Source organism: Lepisma saccharinum, chromosome 12, assembly GCF_977018435.1.
Source record: "Lepisma saccharinum chromosome 12, izLepSacc3.1, whole genome shotgun sequence".
In the NCBI taxonomy this organism is placed as follows: Eukaryota; Metazoa; Arthropoda; class Insecta; order Zygentoma; family Lepismatidae; genus Lepisma; species Lepisma saccharinum.
Genome location: NC_139240.1, coordinates 55835515 through 55848959, shown reverse-complemented (window position 1 = coordinate 55848959; position 13445 = coordinate 55835515). Strand labels below are relative to the sequence as shown.

General features: G+C 38.2%; 2 protein-coding genes across 4 annotated transcripts in view; one reads left to right on the top strand and one right to left on the bottom strand.

Annotated features, from left to right (window-relative positions):
* The window catches only part of LOC145996122 (transmembrane protein 198), a 304521-nt gene extending 296935 nt beyond the window's left edge, over positions 1-7586 (bottom strand). For all 3 annotated transcript variants that reach the window (XR_014442749.1, XM_083132401.1, XM_083132402.1), the window contains exon 1: positions 7238-7586. The gene's annotated coding sequence lies outside the window, so the exon portion shown is untranslated. The remainder of the gene's footprint in view (positions 1-7237) is intronic.
* Positions 7587-7922: 336 nt separating this feature from the next.
* On the top strand, positions 7923-12759 carry meigo (Solute carrier family 35 member B1 homolog meigo). The gene has a single exon (XM_083132400.1). The coding sequence runs from the start codon at positions 8029-8031 to the stop codon at positions 8971-8973; it is 945 nt and encodes a 314-aa protein (XP_082988526.1). The 5' UTR covers positions 7923-8028; the 3' UTR covers positions 8974-12759.
* The last annotated feature ends 686 nt before the right edge of the window (positions 12760-13445 follow it).

The following is a 13445-nucleotide window of genomic DNA, read 5'->3' as shown; positions in this document are numbered from 1 at the left end:
CATTGTCACATACCGTTCGGAGGTCACCGTCTGTTCAAAGAATGTAATGAACAAGTGACTACGTGATATGGCACTTCAAACGCTAAGAATGCAGAGTTATTCAGCACCTATGAGATTTCCCATAAGGTTGCGTCACCTTTTGAACACGCTGTATATTTACGAAAGAAATAGAACAAAATTACTTTCTAGTCGATTGTTCACAAATTCTACGAGCATTTCTGTTAGGAAATAATTGTCTAGTCAACGGTTATTTGTATATGAGGAGCCGCGGTGGTCTAGTCTAACAATCTCGCGGGAGATCCGGGTTCGATTCCCGGAATTGGTTCGAATTTTTCCAGCCTTGTCCCCTCACCCAGTGGTCCCCGAGATCAACCCTGGGAGATAAAGGCTGCCAGAGCATGGTGCTGATCACAGCACCCACAAAAATTGCAGAGGTCGAGAATGTGTTGGGCTCCACCACACCACTACATGTGCCTTCATGCTATATGCACGGGGAAAATTTACATTACCTTTACCCATGGAACTCACCCAGGATGATGATGAGGCGCGAGATTACATGTTACTAAATTCCACTGAGTCTATGTTTGCGTTCAAAACTAAGTTTATAGACATTCCAACACACATATCACTTCTAGATGATTCACAAAACACTTCTTTAACATTATTTAATGATGTGGATGTAGTCTCAGCATCACTTGACAGTTCACAAGGGGATGCGAAATCAGTACCGGGAAGAACGTTCGCAATAACGTCGGCACACTGCGTCGAAGCAAGAAATTTTCACAATTCTCGCGAGAGTCTCTGCGCGGTTTTTTCCAAAAAAAAAAAATGCAAACTTGAACTTTGCGGCCGCTTAGATTGTTTGGACGTTTCGACGGATCTCAAACGACACTGTAAAGATTTATGAGAAACACGCCAATCCAGCACTCAAAATCTACTATGCACGGGCACTATAATTCATTCACATCTGGATTGTTTCGCTGTTCTTACCAACAAAACATTTCACAATGGTTAAGCTTCAGAAATTCAAACGTGCCGCGCAAACAATGGGAAGGCCGACTGGCGATTGTGTATTCTTGTTAGAGAGAGCGTCAAATCTCCTGCATATGGCCTTGAACGGCTGAACAGCACCAACGAATCACAGACGCGCGACGTTGCCTTGTTCCGTGACAAGGCGTTTCGCTCAACCACGCTGTCTCTTTTCCGTGTGAGATCTCGACATAGCACCGCTGCAGCGCGCTGCTATTGGCTATCGCCATATGCAGGAGATTTGACGCGGACTCTAGCCTAGCATTTGTCTACATTAGCAGCTTACAACGAACCAAGAACTTTATAGTTAATGCTCATTGTTCACAGAAAAAAATACATGTTCGTTGAACATTGTTGCAGCTGATGTACAAAACAACTTTTTTCTTTTAAATCATAGTTGCCCTCATATTAAATTTTCAAGAATTCGTGTTTATTTTCAAGGCATTCACTATTAAAGACGCATGTGTTTGGAATGTTTTTTTTTTTCCATGCTGCATGGGAATAATAATTCAAATTATCTTTCTTTCCCCTTTGTGCGCCTGACGGCGGCACGCTTGGCGGTCGCCCGGACGCCAACTCCCGTCAAATCGTGTGCGATATCTCCGCTATGGAAACAGCTAGCTTCGAAATAACTTCAAGTTCTCAGAATTATAGTTATAAATACAATTACATTCAAAATAAGCACGTTAATTGTAACGGGGGATGTTGGAAATGTTGTCATCGTGCATCCACTCGTTTTTGGCACTGTTTTAGGAAATTTGTGGGCTGATGCCGGAGATTTGTTTTAAATTTTATGCACTAATAAGCAAACGATTTGCCATAATGCCTTGTCTTATACCTTGGCAAGATAATGTAGGCGTTTATTTTAAAAACTTTCTCGTGACATATCTGAGCGGTATTCATTGATTGATGGAGTTGGTGTTTTAAGACCACTTTATGCACAGTAAGGCTAATCGGGGCTGGACCTACAGTAGAAAGTGGGATCCGAACCACTGTGCCCAAAATGTAGTCGAATTACGTTCGGAACATCTCCAGTGGACTACGCGAATCTGTCTAGCGAGCCTAGTGGGCGTGTAGAGCTTGAGCAGGGAGATTAGCGATAGGTTCTGTGTTGAGATGACGTCAGAGGCTCGCTTCGTTGATTGGCTGCTTCGAGAGTTGTGACTCGTTCCGATGCTTCAAATGCATAACAGCCAAAGATGTTACGGAAATAATCTCCCTACAACAGTTTTTTCAGTGCCTAATCCATGAAAATTATGAAAAATGTTCAGCACGTTTAGTTTGATTTGATTTCATTTATTTTACTTCGCTTTTTGTGCCACTTTTGGCTAATTTGCGAAGATGGGAATGAAACTGATGAATGAACAATCACAAACATTCATGCCCAGGCCAGAAATCGATTAGTACTGATTTTGTATTTTGTTCTTACTTGCCTGCTTATTTTGCGAGTTTTTAGTGCCTATTAATCCTCATCCTGTTTATAAGCCCTTATTTGACCTCCCTTAGATTTGTAATAGTGATCACCGTGGATGGTGTAAATAATATAGGACACTGAAAAGTCTCATAAAAATTATGTAACATTTTGAAAACGGTTAGTAATTAAATTTGCGATAATTCTTTCAGTCTATAATGATGGAAACTTTTCTTAATGGCAGAGACTTTATTTCTGCCCTTTGGGAGACTGACGGCGCCCGCTTTGCGGCCCCCCAGACGGCTACTCCGTTCAAATCGCGTGTTATATCTCCGCTATGGAAACCGTTCGAAATCACTTCAAGTTCTCAGAATTACAGTTACAAATACAATCAAAATAAGCATGTACCTTGTCACAGGGGATGTTGGAAATGTTGTCCTCGTGCATCCACACGATTTTGGCATATTTTTCGGAAATATCCATTTACACGCAACAGTTCATCCTCTGAAATTGCTACAGTTTCTCTCCTGATACCCTCCAGTTCTAATGTGTGAAGGTTTTCCCCATAGATAAACACCTTACTAACACTAACTGATAAGTCAGGGTGACAAAAGAGGAACGGGAGAAGAAGCCACGTTAGTTTAGAGATTTAGATATCGCGGGTTCGAGTCAAGAGATGGGCGCCAAACACTTACGCCCATGTAGCCATGCACACTGAATCGGTTGATTTCGCAAAATTTGGCGGGAAACTGAGAAATGGCGCAACATGCGATAAAAATGTGAGAGAAACATTGCAGAAATGCGAGATTGTTAAATTCTTGTGATCAAAATGTGATAGGATAGTGAGACATTTAAACAGAAAATTAAATTTGGAAAAGTCTAGATATCTCTTTTCATAACGAGTTCAACAACGAACGAAATGTCCCATTGCTGCTGGGAAAGGAGAGGTAAAGTCAGGTGTGTGATCAAAATGTGATAAAAATATTGCAGGATAGTGAGTTTTTTTCAAAGCAAATTAAATTTAGAAAAGACTACACATCCTTTTTTCAAAACGAGTTCAACAATGGACGATAGGTCCCATTGTTGCTGGGAAAGGAGAGAGAAAGTCACAATTTTTATCAAAATGTGATAAAAGAATAGGTTCTTTTTTTTTTCAAATAAAATTAAATCTGAAAAAAAAAGCTAGCTTATCCTTATTCAAAATGATTTCAACAAGGGAAGTAAGGTTCCATTGTTGACTGTAAATGGAACCTTGCTTCGTTAGAAAAGAATATTAAACGTGGATCAATTACCCCACCATTAACATTCCCCATAATTCATTTACAGAAATTTTGCTGACTCTCGTTCTCAATTTCTTCACAACGTTTCGCACGGTATTTCTGTGTGGAACAGGCACACCTGGGAATTCTGTTGAAAATCGTCTACGAACATCCCTTCAAGAATTTGTAATCAGATACGAATCGTACATACAAACGTATTGTTGTAATGATTGATTGAGTTGGTGTTTTAAGTCCACTTTATGCACAGTAAGGCTTATCGGGAATGGACCTAAAGCTTAGAGTGGGATCCGAACCACTATGCGCCTCCACCGGGAATCGAACCCGGGACCCCTTGATTACAAGGCGACGACGGTACCACTGCGCCATCGGGGAGACCCTACGTTTTGTTGTAATGTGTGCGTATGTGACATTATCAAAACTATAGAAAAAAACATAACACTTGGAGCACTATACGCTTAATAAACACTGTATAAAACAAATCGCAAGAACACTTGTAACACGTAACCAGTTTAAAAATACGACTGTACTGCGATCGCGAAGTTACTGAAATGGAATGGGGTTAAAAAAGAAATCCACAAGTTATGTTATAAGCCATGTGTTTCAGTTGGCACTCTGGCGCCACGAGCTGGTAGGAAACTTAAGTGCCCTTTTAGCGTGTCTTGTTACCAAAGCTACGCGAAATTTCCTAAAAACATGCCAAAAACGAGTGGATGCACAAGGACAACATTTCCAACATCCCCCGTGACAATTAACGCGCTTATTTTGAATGTAATTGTAACTATAATTCTGAGAACTTGAAGTAATTTCGAAGCCAGCGGCTTCCACAGCGGAGATATCGCAAGCGATTTGACGGGTTCGGCGTCCGGGCGGCCGCCAAGCGTGCCGCCCTCAGGCGCACAAAGTGGAAAGAAAGAACTATCATTATTATTAGAGTCCAGCGCAGATAATTCTGCCGTGCAATGCGCGACAGAACTAAAGAAGCAGTGTTGCTAATGGAGCAGATAGAAAAATCGCTGCGGTGCGCCGATGCACAGCTGTTACGTACAACAATAAAATTAGAGAATTCAGGTCTATCTAACGTTGAGTTTTAAACGTCATGCATTATACCAGGACTAGGATTAATATGTACTAACAAGTGACTATGTATGTAGCTACATACATATGGACTAAAAATTCGCAAAATATGAACTAACACATAAGTAAAATTACCAAAAATGCTGCAAAGAAGACTTCTTCATACGATTCCTTATTTGAGTGATTTCAAACAAAATAAAAAAATATATATATTATTTTTCATTGCATTAATGCACTGGTGGCGTTCTAACTTTTCACTCCCAAAACCCGTATACACTGGTATGGAACTGCAACGGCAGATAATAACATGCCAACGTGTTAAACCGCTACAATTGCACCATAACACTCCTCCTGAAGCAGTATTATTATTTCCTCTCTGAGATCGGCGACAGTCGGTTGCCTTTGTTGTACATTTACAAAGGATGCCGGCTTCCACAACAATAACAAGTACATATACTGCCACTAGACGATAAGCTGCGCGGCTTTTTCTTTTGTTATGAACCAGGGCCGGCGCTAGTCATTTTGCCTCCCTGGGAGGTGGCGGCAGATGCCGCTCTATTTCGACCCCCCCGGTCATTACGCAGCAACGGAAAATTGAAAATCAATATATTCCTAACTAAAACATCAAAATATAAAATAAATAATGAGACTTCTTATGCTATTTCAATACTATTCAGCGCAAAAGAATATCTCGCTCGATCACAGTTTTCAATAGGCTTATTTTTTTCTTCTCTTCAAATTTTGCCGCTCTGGGCGATGGGACGGTTCGCCCTCCCCTTCCGCCGGCCCTGCTATGAACTTGGTCACCCATCAAAGCATGGCAATTTTAACACAGAAAACAATATGTATCGCATTAAGCAGCAAAAATGACAGCCTCCTCTATGCAATTTCTACAAGAACACGTGCCGGAGCCAGAGTTGAAATGATGTTGGAGCCACATAATTTATTTATTTTGAATAATTCCAAAATTATGAAATATGAACAATTTGTTGCTGCTGTTCGCTGCTCTCTTGCCAAAATGCTTTATTGGGATGCTAACACCATGACTGGCTTCCTCCTTCATGAACTCGTGCACGTTGCTTAGAATTTCCCGAGCTTGGCTATGCAAGGTTTTTGATTTCAACTTCGACAGAACTGGAGGCATTATGGAATTTAACGTTCATCAGCAAACACACACTTTTACATAAACACACGCAATACACGCACACAACGTCAAACCGGTCAAATACTTAGTATAAAATAAAAATATGGTGCTTCCAATCCAACAAAACTCACCGCCACTTTACCTGCTTTCCCCTTCCGTGACAGAAATAGTGCTTCATTATTACAGTTGGCAACACTAGTTACTAGCTAGCCAATGAACATGCACTGCATAAAAGAAGCAACGACTACGCCGTGCTATATTGCCACATTGCCGTCCCTGCTGACCGGTGGGAACCGCGAGCTGGAGCGCTGTTCAATTGTTTTCAATGAAGTTTGCGCGAGTGTGTCCAGGAATGGAATGACAATATGGCAACAATAGCGAAGGTTTTCGAGCAGGGTAGAACACGTGATGCTAAGAGAGAGGGAGACGAAACGAAAATACGTTTCTACGCAACGGCAAATTTACGTGTGTGGCACTCTACGGTCGCAGATCTTGGACTGTGATAAATTAGCCATTTTTATTTTTTTCTACAGCATTTTCCATATTATTTCAAATGTTCAGGGGGGGGTTAAACTCTGTAAACCCCTTGCGTACGCCACTGAGTTAGTATTCAGAAAGCGTGCGCACATGTTGGAGGAGGGTATGAGGAAAGTAGTATACGTTTTTAAATATTATTAATTCTCCGATTATGATTAAATGCTTCTGCTTTTATAGTGAACTGTTGACGCATAGATAAGACGTATCAAAAAAGATAAATCTGCTATCAATGTGAAGAAAATTAGACTTTTGGCGCCATCCAGGCTGGTACTAGAATTAATGGAATGATTAGAAGAATAAAGTTGCTAAATAAATTTCCTCTTCTCATGTTTACAGAGCGTGGATTTATTCGTTATATCCATGTTTTCGACTGAAGAAGAGGGGAGAAAAACAACATTCAACACCACGAATAAAAGGCTAAATAAGTGACAGACATTTGACACTTCACTAAAACAGAAAAAAAATCTAAGCTTGTGAAGAACATTATCCAATTTGGCCTCTTTCAATCACCGCTAACAGTCAACTTATTATGAAACCTTGTAATTAATTTTGAAGGGTTCGTTTTCTTTAGTGCTAACGTGACTCATATTCCGGAGTACGAAAAATTTACAATTGTTTGCATTTAGAATAGAAACATAAGTTTGCCATGCATAATCTACATCTCGTACTTTTCGTGTCATTGCACAAGCCGTGTGTTTTTCACAAAACTGAAAATTAACTCTTGCTTTAGGAAAACATTAAAAAAAAGAATGGAATACTTACAAGACGAATGTTCTTCTAACAGTCCAGTTACAAAGCACAACACGAATCAGACCAGTATAATGCACGTCATTGATCACGTCGTCCAAGCCCAAGGTGCGGTACTTGCGATTTTGCAGCAAGTGGTTTCTATCAGCATTGTACTCTCCGCCTACTTTACAGAGATAATTATTTAAAAAGAGAAGAGGTACAAGCAGATAGTATCTAACATACACTAAATTATGGTCGGTAACTTGTTTCTTATACACCACAGAACCAAAAACACAGTCACTTCCGAACAAACTTCGAGAAACACTACATGACCGCAACTGCTTTCTGCTCTCCACAGCAGACAGCTGATACCGGCAACAAACAGAGAGGGAACTGGAATCAAGTTTACTCGCAGCGCCAGTGACGTTCGTGTGATGAACACAAGAAGTTCATTACAACACCAAGACTGTTGTTTTTCATACAGCGTCAAAATTATAACATCGAATCTTCAAAAACAGAACTTGGTAAAATAACCATAGAAGTAAAATAGCAGTCGTAAAAGCAATGATATTAAGGAAACTCTATAGTAGTTTATAATTTTGATGTCAAATAACTACGAGCAATACCATTACATTACATCTTCGATCTTTTTTTTTTTTACCTCTTCAACTTTCAAATCACACTGTATTAAAGATAATATTGTTGTGCGTGGCTATCACATATTGGTCTGCGACGAATGTGTCAAAAGTGTATCATACGTAAACAAATCATGATTGATTGAAGTGACAATTTTTTTCTCTTTCGTTAACGTAAGTTGGCCAAGAATGGAGCAGAATCTAAAGTTATTTGTTTGTGCAGCTGGAATTTTCATCTGTTTCTTTTTTTTTGGCATACTACAAGAAAGGATAACACGTGGAGACTATGGAGAAGGCGAAAGTAAAGAAAGGTTTAATTGTACCCTTGCACTAGTTTTTGTGCAGTGTATAGTGAATGCGATCTTTGCTAAAATAGTAATGATGACAGTAATGAAACAGGGTGAAGATACTACAAAGATTTCCTATTATGCTTCAAGTGCATTAACATATATGTTAGCAATGGTGTGCAGTAACATGGCACTGCAGTGGGTCAATTACCCAACCCAGGTTGTTGGAAAATCTTGTAAGCCTATACCAGTGATGATTCTTGGAGTACTGCTAGGTAGAAAAAGATACGCCCTGAAAAAGTACATGTTTGTTCTGTTAATAGTTATTGGAGTAGCACTATTTATGTACAAAGACGGGAAGAAAAGTGAAAGTGAATCTTCAGGTTTGGGTTTTGGTGAAGTGCTTCTGTTGTTATCACTAACCATGGATGGCTTAACAGCTGCAATTCAGGAGCGCATGAGAGGAGAATACAAGACTAAGTCCGGTCATATGATGCTTAATATGAATTTGTGGTCTGTTTTGTTTGTTGGTGTAGCTGTTTTCCTTACAGGGGAAATAATTACATTTGTAGCATTTGTACAACGTCATCCAGGCATAATGTGGCATATCATGACGTTCTCTATTGCTTGTGCTCTTGGTCAGTTTTTCATTTTCTTAACAGTCAGCGAATTTGGTCCATTACCATGTTCAATTATTACTACGACCAGGAAGTTTTTTACAGTTCTCTCTTCGGTACTATTTTTTGGTAACACTTTGTTGTATAGACAGTGGTTGGGTACAGTTTTTGTTTTTACTGGGCTTTTCCTGGATAGCATGTACGGAAAAACTCCAAGCAAAGAGAAGTAACATTCATCAGACAAATGTGTTATAGTAGCTTCCTGTTAAGCTACAAATCTTAAAAGGTAGATACTATATTTTTATACAAATATACATCTATAGTAAACCTAATTTTGAAAATGTTATTTTCCATTTTAACTTGGATTAGAAAATGAAAATTATTCCTAAGCAAAAAGGTGAGAATTTTCAGCTTACGAGTTTCTTGTAACTTAATAGTAATAACATATCATGTAATGAAAAATCATGATTGGAGGAGAGCATATGTGTCAGATAATAAATTACATATTTTGTGTGATTTACGGTTTAATCTGTACCAGTGCACATATTTATTTATTTATTATTATTGAGAGAGTTGAATTTGTCATGGTTTGAAACAGTTTTTTCCAATTCATTGTTTGTATACTATTACTGTAAGCCAGCGACAGAAAAGAGCTGATCGGTTGTATATTTTAGCAAGTTCAATGCACACACACACACACACACACACACCATTTCATGAATAAAATGATTTAGTATTGAAATATAAGAATTAATATCCAAATGACACATTAATTTGGCTAGGTTATTATTGATTAGGTACCCTTGACCCTCTGTACTCCGGCTAAAAGTAACAAGTTTTTCATAATTTTTTAACATTATGTTATGTACGTTTCCTGTTATTTTTGGGTGGCTTCTGACTCTGTGTTTTTAGCGTGAAGGCTCAGCACAAATGAATATAGCACCCAAAATGACAATCCAAAAAAACAACACCAGATGGAATGTTAGCTAGTGCTTCATAAACACAAATATTAATGAGAATCATTCACACAAAATTTGAACCTTCCTTAAGTAATGAGCACTGTTTGGATTTCGAAAAAAGTTATTTATGTTGAAAGGTAAAATTTTGATCTCTGGAAAACTTATTTCTTCAATTTTACAGGAGAAAGTACTTACCGAACTGAGTTTCTGTAGACTTTAGAAAGGTCGTTTAATTTATTTGGCCCGTAAATCATGTATTTTTCAAGATTAATGTGTTTCCGATGCACATAATCTGTTTGCTCTATGTCCTTCCACTACGTGAACCAAATGTTGCATGCATTTGATGATGTAACCCCCGGTCAGTGTTTCCAACTATACCATTCTTTTGCAAGCACATGACAATTTTAACTATGTTTGCCTAACCTAACCTTGCCGTGCATGGTTCATGGGGATATCCATAAATGGTGTGTGGGGAAAGTAGGTATTTTTCAGTGGAGAAGGTTGGAAACACTGCATACCCACTGATGATAGACAACACTAGTCAAAATTGCAAGCGAAAAACGAATTAACAATAATTACTTGATATATGGAAAATTGAAATTGTTTTCATGAAAAAAGCGAAATCCCACCTTCAAGAATTCTTAGCAATGTAGAATACGTAAGTAGGAATGTGAAAAATAAACAAATTTGAGACATTTCGCAGAGATTGAAATTTTAATAAAAATATCTCTCCGATGCACAATAATTAGATGTTGCTTTTATTTGCTTCCTCTATGTGTACCAGATGTTGCGTACATTTGATGACGTAACTCCCTGTCAGTGTTTCCAACCACACCTTTGTTTTTTTTTAACTATGTTCACCTTAACTATGCTTGCCTAACCTAACCTTACCGGAAATGGTTCGTGGGGCTATCCGTCAATGGTTTGTGGGGCTACATGCACAGGTAGCCCCACATACCATTCATGGATAGCCCCAAAAAACATTCACGTATAGCCCCACAAACCATTTCTGGTAAGGTTAGGTTCGTTTAGGTTAGGCAAGCATAGTTATAATTAAAAAAAAAATCCATGTATAGTGTACAATTTACACAAGTGATTAATTCGAAAGTAGGTATTTTTTGGTGAAGAAGGTTTGAAACACTGCATACCCAGTGATGATGCACAACGCAACTCAATCGGAGCCCACCATATTGTGTGTTACGCAAGCGAAAAAAGGAAGAACAATTACTATTAATGTGAAAAATTGAAATTATTTTCATGAAAAAAGCAAAATGCAACCTTGAAGAATCTTTCGCAATGCAGAATACGGAAGTACAAATGTTAAAAAGGCCGAAATTAACGAGTGAGATGTGTTGTGCTCATACGAAACTGTTACCCAAAATCTTAAGTAATCGCTAAAACTCCGCAGCATGTGTTAACAGAAGTAAATTGAAATCGGACCATGTTAAAATTGTATTCGTAACATGATGAAATCTCAATAAAACAAAAGGAACTTGGGGCCATTTATAATTAATAGTAATTACTTTGCATTAAATTACACTACAATAAATCAAACCTCATGAAATCCAAATAAAAGTGAAACTATTATTAGTAATGTTAGATTTAATGGTAAATTTCGGTATATCTAAATTTCTTATATCGGACAAACTGATTTCTTCAAATTTACAGGAGAAATTACTTGCTGAATGTAGTTTCTTTATAGTTGTGGAAGTTTGGGGAAGTGTTTTCTCGCATCGTTCATTGAATTTTGCTGGTAAATCATCTATTTTTCGATATAAATATATGTGTGATGCACGAAAGATTCCAGCAGGATGTTGCCTGTGTGTGATGATGTAATCACGGTCAGTGCCAGTCAATGTTTCTAAACATGTGTTTTTGTAACTGAAGAAGGCACGTTTCCGCAAATGGTTTGTGGGGTTACGCATTCTTTTTTCTAAACCAGTTTTTAACTATTGTAACTTAAACGTGACCCAACCTAACGTAACCTTACCGGAGATGGTTCGTGGGGCTACGTAGGTATTTTTGGGTGCAGTGGAGTGGAAACATTGCATGCTAAGTACGGTAGTAAAACTGTGACCACCATTTTGCATGTTACCGAAGGCAAAAATAAACTAAGAAAACTTACTCGATATGTCGCAATAGAGCTTAATTCAGTGAAATAAGCAAAATGCCACCTTCAGCAATGTTTCTCAATGCAGAATACGTAAGTACGAATATTCAAATTAAATGAACTAGCAAATTTCAGCCGTTTGTCCGATATCAGAAATGTACCGATTTAATTTTGTGTATGTAACCAGTTTTTGTGAATAAAAATGGCACTGAAAGTACTTTGGGATCAAATATATCTGTTATTTGTGGTTTCCACACCCTGACAAGGGGCCTCCGCGATGGCGCAGTGGTAGCGTCACCACCTTGTAATCATGGGGTCCCGGGTTCGATACCTGGTGGAGGCAAAAGTGGTTCGGATCCCACTTTAAACTGTAGGTCCAATCTTGATTAGCTTGACTGTGCATAAAGTTGACTTAAAACACTAACTCAACCAACCACACCCTGACAAGAATTCTACATTACATAAGACTTATCAATTGAAAAAGAAATCTGCATAATTCTCTAGGGAGTATAGTCAGTGAAGGGCCCAACTGATTAAAAACAGTTCAAATTTGAAATTAAAAATAACAACAACAATAGTGACCATACAGTAGCTTGCCCTTATTCTTGTGTTCTACTGTGGTGCAACTCATGTTCTGACATGCACTTTTTGGTTCAAAATGTGACAAGGTTACGTGCACTGTATCCATTGTCAATATTTTGACTGTATTTGTTGCATTGTGAACTAATGTTTTTATTGCATATACATAATTTTGAAGGAACAAAGATGTACTTTTCTTGATCGATAGGTGTTGAAATGTGCTCTGTAAGGTGTGCAAACTGAACAAGGCGAGTCTCAAAACTACTTTTCTGTAATTTTTAGTTTCCTGTTTCACTTGTAATCCACTGTTGAATATAAATTGGCATAATTTTTGCTCAGGAGTGTTAAATAGTTAATCAATCTGTGTAGCGTTACCCCCACACCCCCTATACACCTTCATGGCGTGGTGCTAAGCACAGGGGAGCACTTTACCTTTTTTTTTACCTTTTGTGTATTGTTATTTTGTAATGCCTGTCATGGTCAACAGTTGCTTTGGTTTAGAAGGCTTAGTACACTCCCAAGAACATGTTATTTAAAATTGCACTCCAGTACCTTCCACCTTTTCTGCATGCTAGTAAGCTCAAGAAACAATTTGTGTGTAACAAAAGTTCAGAAATTTTGTTAAAAATTAAAGCGTAGTAATATTTCTGCCTGTTATTTGGATGGTTCTTAGTGAGAACCTTTACCTTTCCTTCCATTAAAGACTGAAAATGTACACATAAATTTAAGGTAGCCAGCCAACTGTATTGTGCAACTGTGCAGAATTTGGAAAGTAACTTTCACAACAATCAAAAAATATGTATGTTTAATGCAACTGTAATTTAAATTTGTGACTTTCTGACACACGTTTGTCACAAACTGACTGTTGCAAAGATGTAAGGTATGCAGTGTTTACTGAGCATGGTAGCATTTGGATAATATTACTGTGGTATTTGCATTATCTGAAGATGATAGTCTAAAATTCCTGGCATTGTTACCCAAACAAAGATTTTTCACACAATGCATTGTGCAATTATTTTCAATGGTAACACTAGCCTTGTTTCCATGTTAATAA